The sequence below is a fragment of the Larimichthys crocea genome, chromosome XI (assembly GCF_000972845.2).
Source record: "Larimichthys crocea isolate SSNF chromosome XI, L_crocea_2.0, whole genome shotgun sequence".
NCBI lineage: Eukaryota > Metazoa > Chordata > Actinopteri > Sciaenidae > Larimichthys > Larimichthys crocea.
In genome coordinates, this window is record NC_040021.1 from 10369991 (window position 1) to 10384682 (window position 14692).

General features: G+C 41.7%; 1 protein-coding gene across 12 annotated transcripts in view; it reads right to left on the reverse strand.

The window, feature by feature from the left end:
- nhsl1b (NHS-like 1b) overlaps positions 1 to 14692 on the reverse strand; it is a 100685-nt gene that overhangs the window by 19610 nt on the left and 66383 nt on the right. For 9 of the 12 annotated variants that reach the window (XM_027283924.1, XM_027283927.1, XM_027283923.1 and 6 more), the window contains one exon: positions 1190 to 1342. In XM_027283924.1, coding sequence (XP_027139725.1) covers positions 1190 to 1342 — 153 coding nt within the window. Of the gene's footprint in view, positions 1 to 1189; positions 1343 to 2069; positions 2220 to 5095; positions 5376 to 14692 lie in introns of those variants that run through there. The other 3 variants (XM_027283934.1, XM_027283931.1, XM_027283932.1) reach the window with 3 other exon arrangements.

Sequence of the window (14692 nt, forward strand, 5' to 3'; positions counted from 1 at the left end):
ACAAGGCCACCCTAGTATGTAAACAACAAGCCTTTACTGTAACACCTCCACCCACGTACACATACTCATGTACACACTAATAGTGTTTTCTCACACAGGCCTCTCAAACTATTATCTGTGAAATGGGTTGAAAATACAACTTTCTCAGGAACTCTCAGCGAAACAGGTGCCAGTGTTTACTTGTATTCCCACTTCCCTGTTCAAGGGGAATGTTGTGGGAATATTAAACAGTTGTCACTATGCTGTGACTCGACTCTCTATACTGGACAAACAGGAAGAAGAGGATCTCACGCTGTTGTGTCGTTGGCTAAACTTTAGGCTGAACACAAATGACAAGTTTGGACATTTTTTTAACAATGTTGTAGACAAACACAGCTGACCTTTACTTTGATGCCAAGACAAATGCGATGATGACGCCCTGCAACACTCCCAATGGCGAGATTTGTCACTGTGTATCTTTCGGTTCATTTAGCTGATATGGATTAACAGAAGTGATTGGAGATATCTTTGAGTATCACCGAGATATCACTTTGTTATTGGAACGGTAATTCCACTTAAGCATTGAACGGGTAAACTTAATGGTCATTGTCAAAGCAAAAATAACAAAAATCTTTTGGTTCCAGCTACTCAAATGTAAATATTTGTGTTTGGTTTGTTTGACTGTAAAATACATTTAAAAGTTGTTTTTTTTTTGTATTTTAATATAGACCAAACAATTATTCCAGCTATTGATCAAGTAATTAGCTAAATAATCATTAATGAGGATATATTGTTAGTTGCAGCACTAATATATCAACAACTAAGTTTTTAAAAAAATAATTTTTATGTCTTAAGTTTTCATACATTTTGGAATATAATATAATATTTAATACCCAGTATCAAATTCTGTATACTAGCACTGGCCTCACTGGCTGTACCTGAGAATCACCAAATGACCTCATAAGCCCTTTTTTCAGCACAGAAAGAAACCATCAACAGCCGAAATATGATTAGTTCCCTCAACATTAAAGCATCTCTTAACTGGAACTTGTGTTTCACTTCATATGTTAGTATGTCTCCATCTTTTTTTTTAAAGCTGAAACAGTGCAAACACAAAGCAATCACCTCGTCCACATAAGCATCAAATGATTCATAACCCTGTCTGTGTCTGTGATCATGGTGGATCCTATCAAACTCCAATGATTCTCACCTCGCAGGGCGGTCTTGAGGTTGACTTTGGCCTGGCGGTGGAGGTCTTCTACGCAGGGCGGCCTGCTGCCTGGTAGGAAGACGTTCTCCTGCTGGTGCCACGGAGCTGTGTAATGAACCGTCCACTTGCTCTCCTCGTCCAGGTTAGACACCGCTGCAGAAACACACAGATCTTGAGTTATATTTTCAATTTGAATGACCCCAGTGGATCTCCTGATGGATCATTTACCACATCATAGAATCATCATGGAAGAAAACAGTTCAAATATGTAAGACTTCTGTAAAAAAGGGGGTGGTAAAAGTAAATGATGGACTACTAAATATCCTAAACTGATTTGTTTATATTTGTTGGAGAAAAGGAAGAGGAAGGTGGTGCTTTGCATCGAGGTGTCAGACTCCACACCAACAACATGACACGTAACTGAGACATCACACAGTAGGCCACACAAGTCAGAGGAGGGGGGAGGACGGAAAGAGTTGGAGGGAAACACTAACCGAATGAAATATGGCTACTGAGAACATACAAAAGCTCAATTTTAAGTTCTTAGAGAAACCCCTTTAGAGAAAATATACAACAAGACTGCACTCACTCAATATGTTTAACATCCAGCTACATCTCAAGATCATTTAAAAACAGATAAACATACACAGCTGGCTAAGACATCCAACCATCTGTTCCTTTGTGAGACAGCGAAAACAACCCCTTTCCTTGATATGTGTTTGTAGTTTTCTAGAGCGCCTCTCTCAGTTTGAAACATTAACAGAACATTATGGCTTGTAATGAGGATGATCCAGGAGTTGAAATATCTGTAACTCTGAACACAAGACTAATGCGTAGATATCAAGAACGACAAATGTGCACACTCAAAAGTTAGGCTTACCAAGTGAGCGAATCCAAGCCAAAGTTGGTGATCGTGGGTGTAGAACTACCTCCATCTATCTACAAGTTTGTAAGACTTGCTATTTGTTTGTCCCTGTCCCTGCCCGATCATCACAACATGTCCATCAGTCTGGGACTGAGGGAGTTGTCTGGAGGAATCAGGAGGAAGGGGACGGGTTAAAAGAGGGGCTGGGAGTGTGTTAACTGTTTTTTTTTAGTGCTTCTTCACAGGTGCTAATGAGCCATAGTAGGATGCATAGTGAGTGTGTGTGTGTGCGTGTGTCGGGGGAGGACTGAAGACCTCCGAGGTATTGGGCGGGGCCCTATGACTGCAAATTGGCTGTTGGAGAAAGTGTGAGACATTGTGTAACTGCTTTGACATACAGATAACCTCTGATAAGCATCAGCACTGTCCTTTTTTGAAGCCCTTATGTGACCAGTCCAACTTTGCTTACATGACCGTAAGAGATTTTAATGAGTGCAGCAAAGATGAACGCAGTTTTATGGATGAATTTTATAAGACAGTCGAGTGTGTTAAGTCCCTGGTGGTGACTAACGTCTCTCTCAGTCGGTAACTGTTTCTCAGTTTGTTTCTTTCAGCAGAGGAGAGGGGTCATTGTGTTTATTCAAGTCCCCACACACTTCATTTACAAATCAAAGTTTGCTGCCACATTCAAACCTACACGTGTGCTGCATGTGCAGTCATGTTAAAGTACAAATACCTAGCAGTGCTTGTTTGCTTTAAGCTATAACAGCCATATGAGCAGGGTGTTAACAGCCGGGACACTGCATGCAGGAAATTATATAGAATATGTTGCAGTCTCACATGAATTAACCTCTTATAATCATGCAGATGTGGCAAGAAATGTATTTGCAAATGTTTGAAGCAAATTTGACAAAAGGAGAAGGGGGTCAACGTAAACACCCATGGTGACATGTATGAGGGTGTGTATTGGGTATAAACTGCTAGAGCGTATATGTAAACAGAGTGATTGTTTACCAGTGTCGTTACACATGCTGTTTGCGCTGGTCTGAATAATCAAATCGAATAAATCACAAGGCAAAACTCTGGAGACCACAAGTCTGGGCCGGTGAGTTGCATGAGACCAAAACACCGACACACACAGCTCAGTGGAAACTTGAAATGTGAAGGTTAGAATAACAGGTTGGTAGTTTGTCTGGATCAGACGTTGCCACCCAGTCGAAAAATAACTCACAATGTGCCTATGAGCAAGGCAGTGACGCCCGAGCTATGTATGAAAACATCCTTAAACCAGCTTGCACAGATAAATAAGGGTTATACATGCCTGTTTTTCAAATATCTTGCCATCCCACACCCATTCAGCACAGGTAGCCCTCCCCCACTCTCCTCTCTGACCATGGGGTTTGAATAGACCTTGGCCAGGCTATAGGAGACCAAGGACATGGGGACTATGGACACAAAGCCTGTATTGTCCCTCTGCATCAGTCTCCACATCAGGCTTTTCAGTACCACAATACCCCCTAGTCCCTCAACACACACACACACACAGTCTCGCACACACCGGACTGTGGCGCGAAAGTCTTTCATAAGTCTCCTAATCCCTCTGTCCATTGACATCCCTGCTCTCCCTGCACACATTAACCAACACAGACTGACTGAGTGTAAACATGCTACTGAAAACTCTGAAAAACTCAAACAGGCCACAAGGTGCAAAAAATGCAGAGGCTGCTGCATGCAGTAATCCCGGGGAAAGTGCATCTGCATGCACACACACACACACAACAGACTTATGATCAATAACAGTGATCAAATTGTATTGGCAATATATCGGTGTTAATCCTCAACTAGGTCCCCAATCATCCACCAGCCAATAGAGCATTGACTTTCATGCATAATACGACTTCCTGTGTTTCACAGAGGTCAGCACAGGCTTGGGTCAGGTCCATTTTAGCGATATATCAAAGTTATTTACAAAATAAAGTGTAAAATCAGCTTAGTTAATAGCTATTTCATGGAATATTTCTCTTTACAAGTCCTCCTGAGATTGTAAAATCTAATTATATTAACCGAAAAGCCTTCTGAGTAGTAGTTTTTAAACTTATAAGTTCAGTGAATTTGTAATTATACTTCTTTCTTTGTCTAAAAAGTTTTTGTACTCCTGATATTACAAAAAAAGGTGAAGATATGAGTACTGCTCAGTGTGGACCTCTTGATCCTCTGGACTGCTAAGAGCAAAGTGCAAGCACGTGTAAAGATGTTAGATGTTAAGATGTGAGAAGTACAAAAAAAAAAAAAGCACTGAGGTAATGATTAATAATTTCACCTCAGTCTTTACTGCCACACACACATGCACACTATTAATACACCTGAGGATTAGAGTCAACACAAGCTGCTTGCCCTGCATCAAGCAGGTCTTTGTTAAACATCCTCACGTGCTTAATACACAGCCACTGAAAAAAATAAATAACAGCCTTGGATCATTAACTAATCCTCCTAACCGTAATCTACTGTACACGCATGGCACACAGAGCCACTATGTTTTCCAGATGAAACATTTAAAATTAAATACACATTAAAAAAAAGTTCAAAATTGTTTCAAGAAGAAAGAACAAAGTGCAACAATTTCTAATAGAGGAGCAGTTATTTTAAGTGTTTTCAGCTGCCACCTTTACAAACACTGTCGGGTCATTTAGTGCTAATAGTTGTCGACTCTGAAGTCTTGACTCGGTGGTTACCTGGTAACAGGGTGCAACAGAGGGTTGTCTCCGGGCTCAGCAGCAGTGAAGCTACATGCCCACAAGAAACCATTAGGTGTAAATAAAGAAACGCATCATTACAACTGGCATGTGTCCACTTTTGATACAGAAAAGCTTTAATTAAAACTATTTAAAAATGGATATTTAAATGAGCTCAAACGAAAATACAATTACTGTCAAACTGATGCGAAATGAACTGCTGTTCGTTTGAACTAGTCTCCATGTGAAGTCCAAACTACTTGTACGACACATAAATGATCAATATAATAAAAAGTAAACATATCTCACCCTTCCTTTTGAAGTATTTAATCACAGATTTTAACGAGGTCCCGATGAACACCATTATTCCGATTGTGTCTCTCTCTTTTTTAAGAAAAAAAGTGCTGCCGTAAGGTGCAAAAATAAAACCTCCACAAATCCGGTGATACAAGAGAGAGAGAAGGACTGCTGGTTGGCGTCCGTTCTCCTCCACTCACATTCTCGCTGTGCGACAGCTTAGCTAAGAGTGTGTGTGAGCGTCTACTATGCTGACAATGAGCCACTACCCCTATCTCCCTCTCTAAACACACACACAGTCCACCACTCCTCCTCCTCCTCCTCCCTCAGGCAGTCCAGTCCTTGGAGACACACACACACTCAGCAGGAGGGGTGTAGGACCGGCCCCTCTGTTCCTCTGTGCTTTGGTTACCAAGGAGTTCTGGCTGCCTCTCCCTTTATTTCTCATCATCAGTCGTTCTCTCGCACGTTTTTTTTTTTCCTCCCTCTACACTTTCTTTCCTCTGTTCTCTGCAGGACTCGGAGCATAGCTGAAAGTTAAACATGCTTTATTAGAACAAACAGGGCACACACCGTGAAGGATGATTCTCATTTCTTTTCTCTCTCAAAGAAATCAGTGCGTTGCAGGTTTTCACCGCCACGACAGGCTCATCTGGGGAATATTTATGCATCTAATTAAACTATCAGGCACCCCTACATCCTTAAAAAAAACATGTTGAGCTTTTCAAGAGGTATTCTCAGGAGGATGCAGCTTCCACCTGCATGATAAGTGTCACGCAAACAGGAAATACTGTTAGATAGCGCTGACATTTACCTCGTTTGATCTCATTTTGTACCATTTTATGGCTTGTAAAACAACATGAAACCATTACCGGAACAGCGTACACGCTTTCTATCCTGGTTTCCAGCAATCAAAGGTGTCTAAAACCAGAAAACAATTAAAATCGTGCTTTTATTTTTCTACATAAATCACATTTTCTCTTCTGGATGTTTTCTATCAACCCCTCTTCCTCTGTCTTGAATCATTCTCAGCCTGCTGTGTCCGCACATGGCCACATGAATCTGTGCCACATGAATATAGATCTCATACAATCCTCCCATTGTCAAATCGGCTCACAATCTATCACAAACACACACACACACTCTGGCAACCACCCATTCAAACTCATACAAATGTGCACCTACACACACACACCCAGGAGGGCAGGGCTGCCCCTCCTTCCACAGCCGTATTTCTTTTCAGTGCAAATGGTTGATGAGGGGAGGGAGGGGGTGTGTGATGGGGAAGGAGGGAGGGAGTGGGCTGCAACAAGAGCTTGAATGGGACTGCAAATGATCCTTGAATTTGTGGGTAAAAAGGTTTCCACTCTTCATCTCTCCCCCTCCGCTGGTCATCTGAACCTTTCAGCCCGACTCTGAAGTGCGTTTGGATTTGTCGGCGTATATATTTGTTTACTAGCATCAGTCTTTTTGGGGATGTTCTTGTCTTTATGTTACGTTAGTTACAAAGCTATAAACGTGGCTAATATATCTTTGCACATGTCAGATTCATCTTGAGACTTCAACCTGTCACTCGAAAGTTCACGTACAATCCACATTAACACGCAAGTCTGCCTCAGGCTGAAATCTACGGCTGAAACGGTTTCAAGTCACCACTATGAAGCCACAATAACTCTACAATAATAACCTGAACATAAACTAATGAGAACCACATGACTCTGCAGTAGTGTTTGAGTAGTCTTTCATATCCAAGCTGAGCAGTGGACTTTAAACTGAAACAATTAACCAATTAATCAATAATATCTGCATAACATTAGTAATTTATCAAACAAATATAGCAAATATATACTGGTTTCTGGTACTAAAATGTAAATTTGTGCTACGTTTCCCGGTATATGTATTTTTAGACTTTTTATTGAACAAATAAGCAATATGAAATCAAGAAATTGTGAGGGTCACTACTTTTTTCTGTTTTCTGACATTCTCTTGTTACAAACAATTATCAACAGATTAACCAAAAAATAATCATTAGTTGAAGAAGCAGCATGACAGTGAACACGGGATTATCCACATGTTCTGTCAGTAGCCTCTGTTTGGCTTGTATCTGTACTGTTTGGCACGCGTACAGTATTAGGATCATTTATGCAGACGCGAGTCCAAGCAGCATCACTCATTAAAAAGCCTATTGTTCTCGGCACAGTGTCAACGCACACGCACGTACACACACATGCACACGGTGTGACAGACAGGTCAACAACTCTATCCGCTGAAGGAGGGCGTCTAATCTAGGCCAGTGCTAGGATTAGGGCTATCTAACCATTCAGCCATACATCCTTCTGCTCAATCCCAGTGAAGAACAGACTCCCCCCACCACTACCACCATATACCCCGACCCAAACAGTATCAATCTTTCATCTGTTCATACTCTAAGCAGCATATGAAGGAAGCTTGCAGACTAAGTGGATGAAGCTTGGACCTCAGAGGAAGAGCTTATTTTTCACGACAAACAGGAATCAGGGATTATTGTGAACATGATTAATAAGCAGTCCTAGTTATATTAGCCCAAGGTTATGTAATTAACAAATTTGATCACCTAAGCTGAGGAAATATTAGCGTTTTCTTAACTCTTTACAACCTAAAATGACATACTAGGACTGCAATTAATGCTTATTCTCATTCATTTTTTTAAAAAATCACAAATTTCTATATAGGCGACGTCTTATTTGGTCTAAAACCAAAAGATATTCAAATTTCTTTCACAAAAAAGCAGATTTTTACTTGAAAAATGTCTTAAATGATACAAATGAACAAGAATTGTCACAGCTCTAAATAATTCATAGAAATTCATGACAGTAACTGTGTGCAAATAATATTCTTTTATTCCTCTTTGAGGTGAGTACAGCTGTCGTAAATTGGCTGGGTTTGTAGCCATTTTATTATTTAAATTGGTGATTAAACTAATGACATTGTCAAGCAATTGTCAACATTCGAACGAAATCTCAACACGTTCATTAGCATCAAGGCCGGCGGTAAGACAGATCATCTCGTTTTGATAAAGAACCAGCAGCGTGTACACGTGAAAAGGTGGTGACCTTCGGAAGAAAGAAGGAGAAACTAGACGGGTGATGTGAATAATTAACAAGTCTTGGTTGCACCATACGTTATTAAGACTCAAGGGTGAATGTGGCAGAGTGATAATAAAAGGAACGAGATTGATGAGAGGCTCCTGCTCTTCCTCCTATCACTGCTCCTCCTTTCTTCATCTTCGCCTTCCAGTTTTCACACCTCATTTGGATTTCCACGTCAACCTGGCAGAGGGAATTAGCTCCACAAACTCTCTCACATTCTCAGACTGATTTAACTACAATTCCCTGCAGCCCTAGTTATCAATCCTCAAATCACACATATCTCCCTCGCGTTCAATATCATAGTCTATCAAACATCCGGTCAAATTCCCAGAGTGCCTGAACCTGGCTTTTAAACAGATTTACACATCTCTCTCTTCTTCTGGCAGGTCACAGCTTTCATTTTTCTAATTGGACTTAAGAAGAGAGAGATAAGCTGATCGCCTCTCTAACTCTACCTGATCCACTAATGTCAAATCTCTCTCCATCCCCAATTTTCTTCCTCTTCTTCACCTCTCTTTCTTTTAGACATCAACGCTTGCATGGCTGCTAATGTAATCTAGCCTGTATTGATTTTACTCCCCCCCTCTCATCTCTTTCTTTTTCTGCATGCTTTTGTTCAGACTCTGACCTTGCACACCTTCCCCTTAACAGGTAGAAAACCTGGTGGAGATAAGCAGGAGAATACGAGGGGAGGAAAACAGAGAAAAAGTATTTGTTTCATACATGAACATGCGTAAAAAACTTCACTGTTCGCTGGTTTGAATCCATGAACTTAGACTTAGTCAACAAAAATACATGTTAACGTGAATGAATGAATGAATGGGATGCCTTTTAGCAAGAAACTAAATTCCTTATTGGATCTGTGCAGCATCAGTATTTTAATTCTCAATTCAAGTAACCAAAAAGTCTTGTGAGATTGTATATTATGTCTAGATAGATAGATAGATAGATAGATAGATGTGTAAAAATGCATAAATTATTAAAAACTACTAGAATCTAAAGAGTTTGGCTCAAACAGGAAATGCGCCCTGAAAATGAAAACTGAATAAATAAATACATATTTCTCTTTCATCTGCCCCTTCTCTCCTTTTCTGTGAATGAAAATCTATAATTTATAACATGCAGAGCGACATACTCTCGCTCTCTCATCCGTTCCCCCCTTTCTTTCATCCCTACATGTCTGTGAATGAACGCTCAGCGCCGGGGGTCAATGGAAACCAGATCGCTCTGGTCTTCCCTGAGATGTAGAGTAGGGCATGAATAATCTATAAGGAAAGAGTGAAGCAAACTTTACAGTATATAAAGTTTCTACAGCGCCTAATAAAAACAGCGTTATCATGATGCTGATAAACCGTAATGACAGTTCATGTGAACGTAGACGTGGATAATAAGGAAACAACTCCCTGCGGCGCTCATTAAAAGGCAGTTAAACTTCAAACCCACTCCTGAATAAACACAACTCTCTCTCAAACATAAGATACACTGCACAAACAGACACTGAAACCAAAGTGACGGAGAGGCTGGGCTGTGTAAACAAGCTGTGATAACTGTTTTTCTGGGACTAATGATTTTAGCACGGGGTGAAGTTCCCGCGCATCACAAACACATAAAGCTCCGGGACTTTCTAATGACCTTTCTCTGACACCAAACTCTCTCTGTCTGTTCAGCAGACAGAGGTTTCTGGGTAATGCCGGTCTTTCTTCCTCCCCCTAACCCCTTCTGGTGTTTCCGTCTGACCTACTCTATTGAAGCAGCTGGGATTCCATCACACACAAGCCTATACATTCACACACACTCTGTCACATCCCATAGCTGCCCTCAATTAGTGACTGTGTGCGCATAAACATTAAGACAGAAACACAGATACATAACGACCTCGAGACACACAGCTAAACCAACAACGCTTTCTTTATTCTACGAGTCGGTTCAACCGACTGTCGTCAATGCGGACAGCAAACTCCTGTGTGTTCGCCAGAAAGTCAATGGCCACAACAAGGCTTTTTGTTTTTGGTGGTCTTGAATGGGCCCCATCGGCAGCGTATTTGCATGATTGCATGCTGAATACGGCGGAGGTTACAGAGGTCAGATGTATGACAGAAAGCTACGGTAGTGGCTCACAACTTGATTTAGTCGAAGGTTTTTGTGTGTGTGGTGGAGATTTAGCGAGGTACAATCCAGTCCACAGTTCACTGTGCGTGCATTTTACACCAAAATAGAAAAAAAAGGATTTTATTTCAATGCAATAAAAAACGCTGCATTTTGTGAGTGTGCCTGTGTGTACGCTGGGTTATTCTTCTCCATGAAAGGCTAGCGGGGCCCCTCCCTCTATAGGCTTCTTTGTGATCCATGAGAAAAACCCTTCAAGTCCTGGGTGACACCCCACAAACTACGCCCTGGGCATGCACACACACCGTCACTAACATGATCAACCTCTGATCCTTGTGTGTGTTTTCATGTTTCACAAGCATATGTATGTGCATATCCCATCATTGATGTGGCACATGTATATTTGCTGTTTTATGTTCTAGTTGTTCTTCACGTGGCGTGACATGTGTGTGAACCAGAGAAATGTCTTTGAAATGGGAAGCACAATACGAATGTGGGGGGAAAAATGGAGATAGTATCAAACGCAAAACTTTGCACAAAGACTTTGCTTCCAGTCTTTTTCTTTGTGTCTTTTTTTTTTTTGCATTCACAAAATGTTTAAAGATTCTTTGATGTGGCAGAGGGAGGGCCATTTTGCTGAGTGGCGATGCGAGGCAGGATAGAAAAGGCAGCGTTTAGACGAACAAAAGAGAGGGAGAGAGAGGAGATAAAGGCAGCTGGGAGAGAAAAGTCTGGGGTGGAGGGCAGGAGAACAGATGAAGCGAGGAGAGAGATAGCCTAGATGGAGTGTGAGTGCAAAACAACCATAGGTAGACACTCAATAAAAACAGATATTATCCCCACAAACATACACAAAGGCCCAGCAGGCTTGGCCGTCATGCCTAATTTTCTCTCCCCTGGCATCTGACCCGGTTGCTCCCTTACCGACCCCCTTTGAAATTCAAGCCAGGATGAAAGAGAAAGACAGACAGAGAGAACAGATAGTGGATATATGTATCTCTGTTTGAGAACGAGGACAGACAAGACAGCATTAGAGTCGAAGCTGTGCTGAAAACATTGTTGTGCATGACTTTGTACCTCAGCATGCCAAAAGCAAAAGCCTTAAAACAAAGACAAGGTAAACTAATAGTTAAAACAGCTGGAAGCGCACCAACTGACAAGGAGGCGTGCAAGTCCTTCCTATACATTCATTGAACAAGCAAAGTTTTACAGCCCAAAAATAAAAAGAGAGGTCACTCTTACAATGAAAATGCCCCTCAACTGGGCGTTAAAACGCTGTTATTTTACGAGCGGGCTGATTTGTAACGTCTGAGTTTTTGGTGCCTTCAAGAGAGGGTGGCAGTTTTGTTTGCTAACTTGACGCATTTTATGTCCCCCCGTCACGATGGATTTGTAGCTAACCGTCCATTTCCCTCCGGCAACAGAGCTTTAAATCGAATGCAATTTAACCTCGCTGGTCTGTCACCGCCACCCCTGAAGTTGGCAACACAATAAGAACCTGAAACAGGCCCCCTGCTGGAATCAGCAAAGTTTATAAGTTGGCAGGACAACAGTGCATGTTTTCCAAGTATTTGAAAGGAATTTTGAAACAATTTTGTGTTGTGTCGCAGCTGAACAGCATTGTGGCTGGACAGCAGACAGGTAAGTCATTCAGTGTTGACCTTGGCTGAAAAAAAAAAATCAATTCAGCAGTTTTCTTAGCATTCATTTTTCAATTATTCAACAAAGCTGCTCCTGTTCTGACTATGTAGGTGTTACACATGTCTGACATGCTATCATATAATAATTTCCCAGTGGAAAGCTCCATCCAGCCACTGCTAGTGTAACATAAAGACAGACCCCTGGTAGCCCTGAGACTACATTATATGCCATTACCATCCAGCCAAACTGTCTACGCTCATATTGACTCCTGGTCCTTCACGCTCTCTAGTGAACCCTCTGAGGATCCTACACATCAATAACCACAAGGCCTAAGTGTGCTCTGTGCATTACAGCAGGCTGACATCACTCTGTACGTGCATGTGTATGTACACGTTATTGTTCATGTGTGAATGTGTGCCTGCAGCTTCTTCTACAGTCTACTACATTCAGACAACAGACCTAATCACACATTACAGTCTATACCTTAAAGGAGGTCTAGCTTCACTGCACCCCTGTGTGTTTCTGCTATTGACACACACACTCGTGCACATATAGGTTACAAGACAATACATGTGCATGTGCCTATAGTAGATATGCTTACAAGCATGTAATCGCACACAGCTTATTATGCACATACACCATCCACATAGGGATGCCAGCACATGTTGGCTGACACACTGGTTTTCTGACCTACATTTCAACACCACGGCTGTTGGCTCTTCTCTCCTAAGGGCCTCAGTGTGTGCGTGTGTGTGGATGGTTTTCCTCCCTCCTATATTTGAATCATAGTAGCACACAGTCATTAATCCAATTTTGTAATTAACTTCACACATACGACACACTATAGAGTGCTAACCTTGGGGTTGTCCACTGTTTTCACTTTGAGTGTGTGTGTTTCTGCAGACTTTCAAGCCCCACACATAAACTTAATTAAAAGTGTGGCTGTGAATAACGTCCACACTGGGATATCAAGGTAGCAGATGGAATATTACTTTATTTGCTTTTACAGTATGATTCATTAGCGCCAATATTTCACGCTGAAGGCACTTAGCTGACACTCCAATCAAGAGTGATTTACCAACAAACCAACAGCACAAGTTTAATTTCCAATCACCTGCAAAACACATCAGCCGGGTGAAAAAAAAACCTGAGGTGAGGTGATAAATGTTCCTTACTTTATGCTTCTGTACACAATAACTTGAGTATACAGCGGTGTGTCACTTCTGCTTACGGCTTACCCTCGTGCTCAGCTCATGCTGAGGACGAGCGGGTCCTGTCTGATTTAGACACAGAGGCACAGAGGCAGACTGAGCTAATTTAGGTTAAGTGCCTTCGGTAGCTCAAGGGCACAAAGCAAGCAACAAGCCACCTGGGGCGAGCCTGCATCACAGCGAGGAAAGCCGACTGTGTGTGCGAGTGCCGACACACTGATACCAATGGGAAGTGGGTTAAAGCCGCACAAACTACAATGTGTGCGTATATGTTTATCTACAGTTCATCCACCACTGGAGAAAAATTGACACTATGCCGTTTGACCCATTTCCCACATTGTACCTCGCTTCTAATTAGTAACAGTAGGTCATGTGGGGAGGAGGGTGCAACACCAAACCATCCAATCTAAAACCAGAAATTAAACCAATGAGCACAAATATAGGAAGTGAACAAGACAATCAGCCTCGAGGTAGGGGCACAAATCAGGAGGTTGGATTTGAATTTGGATGAAAATTCTGGTGGCTGGCATTGATTACTGTTATTAATTAACCAATAGATTTAAAGTGCGAGGCTGGCTCTGTTCATCAGGCCTTTAACATCGATCCAGTTTATAACTCCTCTCTGGTAGCTGAGTGTTAACTGAAATGAAGTGAACTACATCCTCAACAACACACAACACTTGAATGACTTAGAAAAAGTAGCCTTGTATAGGAATTTTGTAGAATCATAGAGATTATACTAATAACACTCGTACGAGGAAGTACATTTATTTTTCAAGCCCACATGGACTTCGCACAGAACAAACAAAGGCAATAAACAATTATAGGAGCAAAAGAACGAGTAATAAACGTCAAACGTCATATATTATATTATCTTGGCAGACTAACCATTTCCACCTAATCATAAATTCCGATGCCACTGAGCCATTGTTTACAAGAGTGATAAACAGTAAACAGTATATCATCATTCGGATGTAATATACTGATAGAGGTCTTGGACGCCGACAGAGCTCAGTGTCCAGATCAAAACTATAATTGTTTCATAATTGTTATCGTCAGAATTACTACACATGAATGTCACATTGTAGTAATGCAGCCATGATGCACTTGTAATCCCTGATGGGGTTAAATATGTCTCAGGACAGGCTTATGATGTGGCTCGGTATCATGTAAAAACACACACATGTGTACGCACACATCTGGCCTATCAAACAGGGATGCAAGTAAGTGTGTGTATGTGTGTGTGTGTGTGCGCACACATGCATGTGCTAAGCCTCGCTTCTTTCATTGATAATCCTGTGTTGAGACCTCGTCTGGGAAAAAAAGCAGGACCCCCAAAATCTACCCAACCCCTCCCCTTGCTGTCTCCTCCTCCTCCTCCCCCTTCCTTCTTTAATAAACCACCCCCTCCCTCTCCCCGTGCCTCAACCCAGCTAAGCAATAATGAAGGGGTGGAGGCCTTAATAGAGAGAGCAGACCTCTCTTGGATGCAGCGAGCATGCCCTCCTAATGGGCCCCGGGGG